At 36.5% G+C, this 14,269-nt stretch overlaps 1 protein-coding gene across 1 annotated transcript; it reads right to left on the bottom strand.

Annotated features, from left to right (window-relative positions):
• Nucleotides 1-4,494: 4,494 nt before the first annotated feature.
• On the bottom strand, nt 4,495-5,522 carry LOC111623682 (adenosine receptor A2b-like). The gene has a single exon (XM_023366349.1). It carries the CDS (start codon nt 5,455-5,457, stop codon nt 4,495-4,497), a length of 963 nt encoding a protein of 320 aa, XP_023222117.1. The 5' UTR covers nt 5,458-5,522.
• Nucleotides 5,523-14,269: the final 8,747 nt, after the last annotated feature.

The following is a 14,269-nucleotide window of genomic DNA, read 5'->3' as shown; positions in this document are numbered from 1 at the left end:
TAAACAAAAAATTCTGAATTATTGCATTTTTTTGCAAAACCTTGAACATTTCTGGTATTTAAATAGTTGTACAGGCACATCTGAAGTTAAAAAACGAGCATTATCATCACAAAATAATGCTATACTTTCATCTTGTAGTGCAATATTGTGAAAAACTATATGTACTGCATTCTGTAAATTATAGTGTAGTCCAACAGAAAAGCATGGGAAATGTCTCATAAGCAATATTGCGTTACAACAGAATTTCTGTCTACGTTTCATTTGCCTGGTGAAATTTTGTGCATTTTTTATCTCAAAAATTATGCTCATTTACAATATCCTCTGCCTTACAAACATGTTAAGTCAGCCCAAAAACAGGGATTTACAATTACTCCATTCATCCCTACAACTTTTATTTAGGAATATTTTATTACTTAACTTTTATGCAGAATTACTTGTCTTCATTATTATTTGTTTAAATAAAATAAAATTGTTGGAAGTCGTTTTGTGTTAAAATAAAATTGTTTATAAAATTTTAAGAATAAAAATTTATTCAAATTGCAGCATCTCTATGCATATTTATATTTAATATATATAACTTATATATTATCACTAATCCTTCAACATAAAAGTTTCTTGACTAACAAAAATATCTTTTATTTCAAAAAAGAAATTTTTTTGGATAATCAAAATTTTAATATTTTTTACTTATATTGATTTAGTTAACTCTTAAGCAAAATTTTTGGCCCTGAAAAGAGCCTTTTAATTTAATAATAATGTCGGAAATATTTGCATAACATTAAAAGATTATGCAAACATTTCAGAAGTTAAATACTAAAGAAATCTGCTATTAATGCAAATATATACGCGATCTATTATTTTTATATTTTATTACAGTTTATACTTTGAAAAATATGTATTAATTAAATGAATAAAGACTATATATAATTTAAATTAATGATTACAAGTGATGGACGAATCCAGAAAATTTACGTTAATGTCGCTTTTTTGTTCTATTGATAAAATCAAACCATACGGGTTGTTCTTAATTTTGTTAAGGAAACATTGAGCCTTATTAATATTCCTCCAAATGATGAAAACATCAACAACATATCTTGCATATACAAATATGTCGTTCGTGAAGACGGGCAGTACGTTACTTTCCAATCGTCGTAATACTAGTTCATATAATAACGGGGATATCGGGCTCCCCATTGGAACCCCTCTTTCTTGTGTGTTCCCTTCAAATGCAAAAAACGAAGTATAACAAATTAGGTGTGCAAGTTCTAATATGTGTTGCTGATACTTCGTTGTATTATTAATGTTGTTAATAATGCAACGAAGCTCACAAGAATAAATTATTGTCGTAATCCTACGATTTATAGAATTCTACGAAATGATAAGAAGAAAGGAAACGGTTAACAATAGTACATGAGTGTATTCTATTCCTTTAAGTGACCGCCGTTTTAATTCAGATCTCGTAAAGTGGCTTAACTGAAAAAGACTTTTAAAAATAGTCGAAAATATTATTATTTTTATTAAATACTTGGTTGCTGGAAATACTAAGGTGTTTTCTTGTTTTTTAAAAATTTTAATTTGCCGAAAAGAGAATATAAATTAATTTATGTCGGATAAAATAAAAAACACGTGAAATTTTACTTTTTCATTTATTTATCTTTTATTTGTTAATTAAGATAAATGTCTCTTCGTGACATTTTCAGAAATGTAATTTATTTTATTATACATTATCCCAAAAGGTTTAGATTTAATAGAGTTTAAAGGTTTAATCTAAAATGGAAAAACATGGAGAATTAATAGGAACAGAGCCAAGGGTGATGTCGAGGAGAACCTTTAAAACTCCATCGGTTGGGATTATAGAATTAAGAAGTTCATAGAGTAGACTATTTACATTGCTACAATCAAACTCTTGATAAAGTTGATTTTGAAGGCAAATAATAAAACTCTCCATTATACAGCACTGATGATAACTTGTAGACGAATTTTCACAACCACAATATGCATCTATTCGACTTACAATTGTTAGTATAGATTCTATGGTGCAATTCACAAGGACTTCTACAATTCGTCTATTACTCGGGTCACAGATAAAGTTTGCGAATTGTGTGATATTTAATATACACTGTAGATTGGGGCAAGTATTGTCGATACTCATTTCTATGTCATTTAAAGAATTATTCACGCATTGAATTATTTCTCCAACATTCTACAAATAAATAAAAAATATCAATTATTAAAGCATTTGTCATATTTTATATAAGGTAAATTTATATTACTTTAGATCACACGAAAGATCGATACTAGGAAATCTCACTCCTCCGAATCAGGGTTTGTATGGCATTTTCACCATAAACGTGTTCGAATGGGAAGTTTTCTTACAGCGATCCTTTAAATGTGAATGGTTTAATCGTTAATTGTTTATTAACTTTATATTTTTACTTTTTCGGTTGTTATATTTTAAAAAGGGAAAAATATGGCCATCGGTCAAAAAATGAACCCTCGAGATATTTACATTTTTGGACTCGGGGACTTTGAGATGTGGAAAAATGAAAAGGAATTTGAAGGTTTTTTCCTGTATTTATGGATGTTTTCGTGTGGGGGGACGATTTTGTTCACCCTCTTTGAAAATAAATAACTCCCGGGCCTTTGTCGAAAACTTCTGAAAGTTCACACGGAGGTTTTTAGGGAGATCGACGCCATTAAATTTTAGTGGGTAAAGGTGGATGGGATGGAGAGATAGAAGCAGGGGCGGATCTACATAGGGACTAATAAGGCTTAAACCTTGGGCACCCTAATGTCGAGGGTCCACAAAAATTGAATTATCATAAATTTTTAATACTTTTTCATTAACAATCATCACTTATCGTATAGTAAAAAACAGTTAATATTAGCCCTCCGAAGACCATCCTCTGACAGAGCCGCAGGTAAGTGGGAACGCTTAACCCCCTCAGTTCTCACATAATTTTATTGTTAATAACAATTATATGAGACTTAAAACTAATACATTTGTAATTCAATAATAAATCCTCAATAATGATTCGAACCCATAATGGGCTTGCAAAAAGAGGCCTTTTTAGTGCCACAGGGCAAAAAGAGTAAATTAAAAAAAACCCTATCAGAAGTCGCGTTAAAAGAAGAACGGGGATACCTGGGACTCCATCAAAAATTTTCAACGAAATAATATGTTTGAAGTCAACACTGTACACGGAGTCCCCAAATTAAAATTTCCCGGGCCCCCGCGAAGCTATAATGCGCCACTGGACAGCATGGTTTATTACTATATATACTGTACTTCTTGTTTATCCCGAATGGCATACTTTAACATGCTGCATCCTAAATAAAACTGAAAATATAAATTATATTATATTATATACTGTAATATAACCCCAGTTTACTGTAACACTACATTATACCTCTAGATACATACACAGACTATTAAATCGGAAATAAAATTACGTGCTTTTTTGCCGATATGAAGTAAAAGAAAAGTTCTCTTGTAAACACGTTAAAAACGAAAGCATTGACAAGGACATTTTACCTATTTCATGAGGTGTTCGAAATAAACACCCGGCGCCGGTGTCATGCATGTAGTCTCAATGAAAAAAAATCTAATAGCATCAAATCCGGAGAGTGGCGAGGTCATAGAAATTCGACTTCTTCGACAAATCCCCTTTCCTGGAAAACTGGCACGCAACCATTTCTCTAACCGGAAGAACCTAATGAGCGGAGTAGAAAATGGCGTTATCGAGAAGTACCGAACATCTGCCAGAGGTGGTCCAACACGACGTAGTAAAAGCTCCGAATACTTTGAGGAAATAAGGATGTCTCCAATAAAAAATGGCCCAAGAACTCGTGGGTCAAGAATTTTATCTCGCCAAAAGATATAAACGCAAGATCAGTATACCAATGTTTCTTAAGGAATGGCCATTTTGGTTCTTTAATTACACGGCCACGTTATAGGTTTCGTGCTCCGTACATTCATTAAACTCGTGTTCCTTCGAATTCAAACCACAAAATTCTTTATATAAGTACAAATGGAGTATCTTTTCTTTAGAGGTTATCGACATATTGCCATTAAAGTCGACCCCCTATAACACTGTTGATAATTCCGTTTTATATGAATTCCATGTTGTACGAGTCACTTAGATTTTACAAATACGTGAGCCGTTCACAGCCCGGCACACGTATTTGTAAAATCTAAGTGACTCGTACAACATGGAATTCATATAAAACGGAATTATCAACAGTGTTATAGGATACTTTAAACATTTCAAAATAAAAGACTATGTCAATGGTACGTACAAGGATATATTTATTTAGTCTCCATATGCAAAATTAGGCCTACAGAAGACACTTGTTAAAATAAAAATATATTTACTTTTCTAAATTCACACGCATCTTTACATTACCGGAAACAAGAGATCGGAGTAAACATTTCTATAAAGTGAGATTAGATGAAGATAAAAGAAAACCTTTCTCACGAATTTTATGGAACAATTACAAGGCCGTAGTTACGGTAGGTACGGTCTGTCTTCTCGAAACACTTCTTCCTCTGCAAAATATATTCTTGGCGGCTGTACGGAATTCTCCGTTTCCGAAACTGTAAACAATGGGATTAACGGCCGAGCCAATTTGAGAAAAGAAACAGGCGACCAGTCTGGCCGTCTGCAGGTCGCGCCCGTCTCCGTTTCCGGCCAATTCCAGCAGCAACACCACAACGACGGGCATCCAACAGACAAAAAGAACTCCCACCACCAAGGCCAAAGTTCGGACGTGTTTCGACGCTCGGGTACACAAAGGAGGAGATCTTCCGAAGCAGTTCTTGGCCTGCTTTCTGGCCACGAAGAATATCTTACAATAACAAATGGCGATTACGAGAAGGACGAAGGAAAAATTCAAGACGAAATACTTCAAGTAGGAACGAGGGACGTCGAAGAATAAGTCGCATCGTTTCACTCGACCGGAGTCGAATTTGACGTAAAGACAAAATCCGAGGATCAAACTGTAACTCCAAACGACAAAAATGACGAAGAGAGAGCGCCTCTCGGTGGCCATTTTGCAGTAACGAAGAGGTTTCAAAATGGCCAACGATCGGTCCAGGGCGATGGCCAAAAGACCGTGCAGGGAAGCCGACCACCAGACGGCCAGAAAGGTAAATCTCCACTTGCACAGAAGGCCGGCGGAGGAAAAGTTGCGGTGGCAGATGCTGAGGATGACGAAGACGATGGAGGTGCCCGAAAGGATGTCGGCGGCGGTCAGACTGAGGACGAAGTAGTTGCCGGGGGTTCGGAGAGCGGGTGCGCCGACGACCACGAAAATCACCAAAGTATTTGCCGCCAAAATGAGCGCGGACAGAAGCACTTCTCCCGCCACCGTGACGGAAAGGCGATCGGTCAGAAGAAAGCTGTGGGCCGACTCCCAATGCGTCACTTCCGTCCCGTCCGACGTGGACCAAAACATTCTTCCTCCGGGAAAATTCTCCTTCCGACCTCGACCGTTTCCCTTCTTTGCAACGGACAAAATTGATTTTTTGCTAATCTGTTAGCACTTTCCGATAAGGATCTTATCTAAATTGTGAGAAACTTAACGTGTGACGAGAACCAAGGTTTTCCCTGTCACTTTGTATTAAGATAATTCGAATGAATGTTTTTGATTCTAACTAACCATTACAAACGGGTCCTTTCTTTATTAAATCCAGATTTATTTTTATATATTTTTGAGAAAGTATTTCTCTGGACCTAAGACAGTAATTTATTTTGATTTAAGCATTGGTAATAATGTTCCTCTTTCGGACGATCTTGTCACTTGGAATGAATTTGAAACTGTAATCAGAAAACTAAAATCATGTAAGGTCCCCCGGTCTCGATAACGTAAGGAATGAAACAATAAAATATCTAGAGAAATATTGGATATACAGGACATGTTTAATTCCTTTTGGTCTAGTTGCTCTTTTCCTTTATCTTGGAAACAAATCGTTTTAAGGACGATTTATAAGAGGGAACAAATTTGAGGGAATACAGTTGTTTTATTTTAAGCAGGTGTTTCGTATTAATAATAGATCTCTCTCTGGACCTGCACCGCGAACGGAATTACGAAATCCTCCCCTCGCTATTAATTTATCGATACATTTCGGTTTCGGAGAAATTTATTGACCTGCCCGAAGACGATTATCAAAAGTTGGTATAGAAGATGGGGATGGCCGGATGATGAGGACGGAAATACGGCACTTCCAGGATTAATTAAATACGATTAAATAATGATTAAGAAGTTCCTACTTTAGCCATTTAATGATTATCAATCGACCTTAACCTCTCCTAGAGTCAAGTTTTGAGAAAAATACCAAAAACGATCGGGTTCAAACAAGAATGTCATTCCAATTAGTTTACGGGTAGAAAATATTATTAATGGAAATTGTTGTATTTATTAATTTGCGCCATCTGATGAAAATGCACGCGATGCCCTTCAAACTAATTAACGTAACGTTTGCAGCTACACCGGAGTTAAAAAATAAATGCATCTTTACAAATATAAAAAATATCAATTTTTCCAAGTAAAAACGTTACTGACTGACCACATATAAAGGAATCAAAGTTGGGGGTTTATTTTCACCTGACAATACGAGTGACGTCATAAGAAATTGTTGGTCCACCGAGATTTGGGCAACGTTTTTCAACATTACTTTCTCTATGGCGGTGAGAGGGAGAGTGCCGTGACGTCGTGTAGCTAATCGACTTAATAATTGTCGACTCCGTCATAGAAATGGGATTAAAATAACCCAGTTAATTTACAACGGAGTTTTCGTCATCTGTCTAACACCTAAATGTGGATTAGTTTCCCGTAGAAAGTCCTCCCGACGGCACCCCTTTTGGCAGATGACCCGAGTGTGGCATTGGATCATCCCTCCGAACCGAGCCACGATGGCCATCGTTTTTGGATCGCTCTATAAAGTGTTTTACGCCAATTATCTTTTTAATTAGAATAAAATGTATTTTATAAGGACGAAGATTTATTGGCATTACGGACATATGTTAAAACGCCGATCCGCAATTACGATACTTCGCAGATGTCGAGTACAGAAGATAAATTATGGATGACATGTCGGTAATATTAAAAGTGAATACTGTATTTAAATCGTGATCAAATTTTCAAGAAACAAACGTTCGTATTGCATTTGGACTACTACTGACCAACGCTAACAAACTACTATTGTTTAAAAGGCCCTCTGGTGGCGCAAGAAGACGGATTTTATAAAATAAAAAGCAGTTGAAACTGCATTTTTATGAATAAAAATTTGACAAACTATTTATCGTTTTATGACGAGTAAAATTTTTTCGTCGCGTTCGCGGCTTTTAAGTAATGCATAAACCTTCGAGGCGCGAGGCCCTTCGGACCGCGAGGCATAGGCGGTGGCCCACGTCGTCCATGCCTTACGCCGCCCTTGGTCATAGAAATGATGTAATTTGAATATAAATTATTTATAAATACGTATGTCAAGTTATATATTTATTACTACGTAAAATATATTTAAGAGTTTACGACCACTGTGCTGGGTAAGACGTTGTTGAAACAAAAAAGTTATGCATTCCATCACGTACATAAACAGTGTCGTAATTCGCCAAGTGCGAATCAGCAAATTCGTAAAACTTTTGTTTATTTTGAACAATCCGGATAATCGAAAATCCGGATAATGGAGGTTCTACTGTATTTGGAAAGAAACTGGTCCCACAAACATTGTGGTTTATAACTTATTTGTGTTATAAATGCACAAATGATAGGCAAAATATATAAACGTAAGACAGTTTAATGCAATCAAATATAAAAATTACATCTGAAATAAACGACACCTGTCTATTATGTCCAACCTACCTTGGCTATAGTGAAAAAGTCAATATAGTTACAATTTAAGGAGTTGTGGCCTCGATGGCCGAGCGGTCAAGGTGACACCCTACAGCTCTGGGGAACCCGGGATCCAGACGGCTCGAGAAATTCCCAGGAATTTTTCGAAGGGTGGTCCGTTCGGATGTGTTAAGCCCCGCCCTCACCACCCGGTCGCCCCATTGTGGGTCTGGCCGAACCCATAATGGGCCTGCTATAAGGGACCCTCTTAGTGCCCACAGGGCGGTAAGAGCATAAAAAAAAATGGCATCGAAGCTTAGAATATTATTATATTGTGTTATAAGTCGATTTCGAAATTTGCAATAATATTTAAAATTTCTACAAAATATTAATATTTACATTATCAAAATAAAAGTCGTCTAAATCGAAGTTGTTTGCTTTTTTTTAACTCTTGTGCCCCGTGGGCACTAAGAAGGCCTTTCTTACAAAGCCAGTTATGGGCTCGGCCAAGCCACAATGAGTCGACCTGGGGGTAAGGAATGGGACCCGACATATCCGAACAGATCACTCTCCGAAAATTTCCTGGGGCTTTTCTATCCATTCGGATTCGTTTCCGAAAGAGTCTCGGATTCCAATTCGCCAAGACTTTTTCGTCCCGGATGTGTCGGGCCAGTTCCTCACCATCCGCCCCCACTGTGGGCACGGCCGAAACCACTATAGGCCCGATAAAAAGATCTTCTTATTTGTTAATGTCGACAGGGCGGAGTCAAATAAAACAATACTTATTTATTATAACTACATATTAACAGTTTTATTCGGATTTTTATTTTCCCGGATTCGTTTCCGGGTCCCCAGAGTGATTATCTTAATCGTTCGGCCATCTGTCTTAATGTAGTGTAAGAAAGTCACAACAGAAAAGCCTTGTTTTTATAAGAAAAAAATTATCTAAGGATTTAATCTGAAAGAAATGTCGAGTTATTATTTGAAAAGAGAAATTCGTATTTACGGTCGCATTTTACAAGGTGAATATTTAGTGTAATAAGTATAGAACGTAGAAACATTAAGTTAAATACACGTGGCGTATGTGCATCTACATAAATTGATGAATTAAGGTTAACATGCTTTTTTTTACACAACATAACAGCATGGGTAAAAGGACTCGCAGTATCGTAATCGGTGAGGATGGACCCTCTATTTCGATGGCTTGACCATTAATTTTTCGCAACGGTCGAAGGGAGCGGCGAGTGAACATTTCGGTGCAGTAAACAGACCGATTTTTAACTTGATTGGACTCAGTTTGCTGGTTCGTCTAATCACGCTAATAATAAAAAAGACCCTCTTAATGCCCACGGTGCCAGAAAAGTATATGAAAACTTACACATTTGAAACAATTCGTCGTGTTTTCACGAAGAGTATGAACACATTCCTGTTTCTAAGTACTAAGAATATCGAATTTAATTAATTGGGAAAGGATTAAGAGGTTCTTACTGCATCAACCTAATGACTTAATTTCTTTTAAGTTCGGTTTATTTGTATACGTTAACGTTACACACGGGCAATCTGCCGAAACAAAATGCCTTCCGGAAAGTTTCTTACGGGAAACTGGCCCCTATTTACCTGTTACTAACGTGAGAAAAAGCCGAAACCAAGCGCCAACCAGCAGCCAATTACCACTGATCGGTGGTTTTATCCACTCGGCCGGTGTTGGGCGTCAATTTATTTTAATAGCCGGTTAGGACAAACTTTGAGAAAAATACCGAAAACGCTCGGGTTCAAACAAGAATGTCACTCGAATTTCTAACTGGTGAATTAGTTCTTAAATATAAAATAATCTTTATCGAAATTATCGCCATATTTATTCATTTATATAATACTTCCCTCGGTTTCTATCAGTAAATCTACATTTTACGTGTATAACCTACATTACGCGTGTATGCCATCTGATAAAAATGTGTGCGATAACCTTCAAACTTGGCTTAAGTTGACTTAATAAGTTGGCTTAACATTTGAAGCAACATCAGAGTTTTGAATATGTGTTTTGTTTTACAAATTAAAATGAAAATAAATTTAAAATCTTGAAATAAAGTAATTCAGATCCAGTGATTAAATTATCAGAAGTTGGAATTTTCTTCAAAATGAGATCTTGTGACCGTGATCGAAGGGCCTGAGCTGTAAAATGCCTGTCAATTCGAGACCGGTTCCAACCCAAATTAACTTTTTTAAAACTGTTTCGCCTTCTATTTACTAAAAACGCCTTTTTAAGAAGCTCATTATGGATTCGACCGGGCCCGCAATGGGGCGGCAGGGTGGAGAGCCGAAGGGGCCCGACCTATTCGGAAGAATCATCTGCCGGAAAACCTTGGGGTTTTCGATCCGTTCGGATTCAATCTCAATCCTCTCGAAGAATTGATAGGCTGCTTTCGTAAACACTAGGCTATCCGGCCTTATCCTGTGGGCACTAAAAGGGCCATGGAAAGTTTTCGGGTTTTTGTCACATATAAATAGGGGCCAGTTTTCTATAGCCACCCCTCCCAGAACGCGTCTCCCAAACACATTGTCTAAGCGTGACTTTCCTCATTCGACTAGACAAGGGGTAGCGAATTCTTTTGAGTCCGCGTGCTACATAGTAAGGATACCTAACTTTAAAGACGTTAATGCGTGACAATGTTTTGGAACTTTGGAATAATGATCACCACCCGGTCGCCCGATCGTTGGCCTGGCCGAACTCATAATAGGCTTGCTAAAAGAGACCCTCTTAATGCCTACAGGGCGGAAAGAGTTTAAAAAATTCCTGCACTAAACCAAACCTCACTAAAAGCATTAAAATAGTGAAGGAAAATTTTTATTTCGAACAAGAATTATTCAGTCACGTTCTTCAGTGTTCTATAAGATGTTTTATTCTGATTAATTTTCGAATTGAGATAAAATATATATTTTAATGAACATATATTTGCAATTCAAACAAATGCCGAAAAATACGTAGGCACTTACGACACTTCGCAGATGTCGAGTGTACAGCAGATAACATCTGTGTGGGCAGAATTACGTATTGTTTAACACTGGACAACGCAGGAAAATGAGAATGAGCAGAATTTACTGCGCAGAAGAGAAACTGTATTTAAACGCCTGTGAAAACGGAACTCTTCACAACAAACTGAGACGAGCCCGCATCCGTTTCTAATTTGCAACCAAAGGACACGTCAGATCTACCGACTCGATTCAAAAACAGAATGATGAACAAAGGCCTACTCGTTCTTTCCATCTTTGGTAAGTCATTGTATCATGCGCAAGTTATTGCCGGAATTAAAAAATAACGTTGTATTTGTCTTTTAATCAAGTTTTATTGCTATTTATATGTAAAGTCTTTGGAGTTGGCCTTTAGTCGAGCGCCAATAGGCTATCCCTTCAACAGTTTAACAATTCGTGGTCAAATGGATAAAACACCGAAAACTGACAGTTGGTCGCGGGTTCGCGCCTGGCCACTTGAAGTTGGCCCAGTGTAAATTTCTGCACGTGTCTAATACTTAAACGGAAACAGATTTTCGATAGAAAGTCCTCCCTTTTTGTCAGATTGCCAATGTGTTACGTGGCCTTATCCTTTCTTGGCCTTCCTCGAATCGACTAAATCTTCTCTATTACGTTGGACGTTTATTTTCGTTTTTTCTTTTTCCGCCCGAGAGCACTAAAAGGACCAAATGGGAGGAACTGGAAGTATTGTCTCAAAGTTGAAAATTATTGGGTAGAACTCTTTTATGGTCCATAATTTCCACACACTCGATATATAACAGCTGTTCACCAAACCCATCGCAATTCTCCGTCTTGATTTCGACTTTCAAATTAGTTTTAAAAACATCATAAAAAATTCGAAAATAGAATGAATAAAAACGACGAAGAGATCAATCAGGAAAGAATTTAAAATAATTAAAATATTTGACTCTTAAGTAGCAACTACTTTTGAAAATTTATTATTGTATTAGTGAATAATAACCTCGTATTAACGTGGCACGTAATTGTTATTAACGCAATAAAATTATTCTTTGCATAAATTGTCTTTCTTGGAACTGGTGAAGCACAAATGAATCAGGTATGTATAAATAAAATTATACAATTAAAATAATGACTTTATTTCTAAAGCTTCTAATCCTTTTTTTCCTTAGAATTTCATTCTTTTATAGCTACATTTTTTGGCTATTAATTAATATGTACTTATATTTGTTTTATTCCCTTTTTTTAATTTTTTTATTAAAGTTTACACTTCCAAAATCACATTTCGGGTTTCCACCCTGTGGGCACTAAGAGGGCCTCTTACAGCAAACACATTATGGGTCCGGCCAGACCACAATGGGGCGGCCAAGTGGTAAGGGATGGGGCCCGACATATCCGGACGGAGCCCCCCGAAAAATTCCCGGGGATTTTTCGACCCATCGGATTTATCTTGGGTCCCCCGGAACGGTACGCTGCCACGTTGACCGCTCGGCAATCCGGCCGTCTATTTTTGCACCCTTTTTCAGTTGGAGCATTATAATTTTATGTAATAAAGTTTACATAATTATAATTTTTATCTTACAACGTTACGTATATTTTATAAGACGAGAATTAAAATTTAACTTTCATTAGTATAGAATTTTAGAGTATTCTTTTTTAATTAAATAGGTATTTTCTTCATTTTTAAACAGTATACATTTGTAGATCTTTTATGTTTTTACAAGTAGCGTGCTGTCCTTAATTGCGCAATGTTTACTTATATTTTAGAAAATACAAGGGAAGAGGCTCTTCAAACGCTTCCCTCGTATTTTCTAAAATATAAATACATATTGCGCGATTATTTCCATATTTTAACGTACTTTGAATTCATTAAAATTAATACTTTATTATTACCGCATTATGTATCTTATTACAAATTTCTGTACTACATGAGAAAAAAACGATAAGATCGCTATTGTATATTCGAATATCAGTGGCAGAATGGAAGCGCTGCATTGCCGAATACGGGACAGCTTCAACGGCGAAAATGTTCGAATGGTGTAAAGCATCCAGATTATAGGTATTTGCGCACGCCCTTTATAGAGCACAACCTTAAGCGGTTCAGCCGTCAAAGCCATTCTTATTCCACACCCTAATTTCACTTGAACATACTAGGCCAGGAAACAAAACAATTTTTGAATTGTTATGCATCCACAAAGCCATTTTACGTCTCCATAAATTTTATCGTGAAAATGTCCAACAATTTTTTTTTATTGAAGTGTTTATATTTAATAACTTAGGCATTGGCCTTTCTCTTTTAATGTTTTATTTTTCATTATATGGTCTCGAGCCGAAACTTTTCAAAAATAAATTTTCAATATCCCAATTACATTCCGAATCGCTAGCCACGATATAATGGCTAAAATTATAAAAACTTCGTGAAGTAAAGTGTGCGGTGTATGTACTGGGGGCCCGAGATCCGACCAGGGCGAAAATCACAAGAAATATGTGTGTGGGGCTCGTCCCTTATATGTCCAGCTTTCTTTCTCCATATACAACCGCTCCATTGTGGATTTGGCCGATGGGCTTATAGTAAGACCTTCTTAGTGCCCGCAGGACGAAGACAAAAATAAAAAAAGTACATTTTTAGTGTTATTAGATGTAACCGACTAAAACGACGGGGATTCGCCCGCATTTGAGATACGAAACGTCACCCCTATCCACAGGCGAATGTAGGTTTTTCGGGGGTCTAGGGCTTGTTGAAGTTCAATGAGACCGCATTTTTGTTAATAGAAATAATATAAATTATCATTATTATATTATTAATTTTTTACTATACGATAAGTGCTAATTGTTAATGAAAAAGTATTAAAAATTTACGATAATTAAACTTTTGTGGGCCCTTGACATTAGCGTGCCCAAGGCCGCCCCTGCCTCTATCTCTCCATCCCATCCACCTTTACCCACTAAAATTTAATGGCGTCGATCTCCCTAAAAACCTCCGTGTTAACTTTCAGAAGTTTTCGACAAAGGCCCGGGAGTTATTTATTTTCAAAGAGGGTGAACAAAATCGTCCCCCTACACGAAAACATCCATAAATACAGGAAAAAACCTTCAAATTCCTTTTCATTTCTCCACATCTCAAAGTCCCCGAGTCCAAAAATGTAAACATCTCGACGGTTCATTTTTTGACCGATGGCCATATTTTTCCCTCTTTTAAATATAACAACCGAAAAAGTAAAAATAGAAACTTAATAAANTGAGCCACCAGAAGGCCTTTTAAACAATAGCTAGTCTGTTAGCGCTGGTCAGTAATAGACCAAATTCAATACGAACGTTTGTTTCTTGAAAATTTGATCACGATTTAAATAAAGTATTTATTGTTAATATTACCGATATGTCATCGAAAAGAAAACGTGTTGTATTATCATTAATAGACAAATTAAAGTATTTGTTTCGATTATCCGGATTT

Source organism: Centruroides sculpturatus, unplaced genomic scaffold (genome assembly GCF_000671375.1).
Source record: "Centruroides sculpturatus isolate CEXI.00-Female unplaced genomic scaffold, Cexi_2.0 scaffold176, whole genome shotgun sequence".
NCBI classification, from domain to species: Eukaryota; Metazoa; Arthropoda; class Arachnida; order Scorpiones; family Buthidae; genus Centruroides; species Centruroides sculpturatus.
This window is presented reverse-complemented; position numbering and strand designations above follow the sequence as displayed.

What these genes read in the sequence shown, in the direction of transcription:
- LOC111623682 (XM_023366349.1), bottom strand. Translation starts at nt 5,457, where the DNA reads ATGTTTTGGTCCACGTCGGACGGGACGGAAGTGACGCATTGGGAGTCG.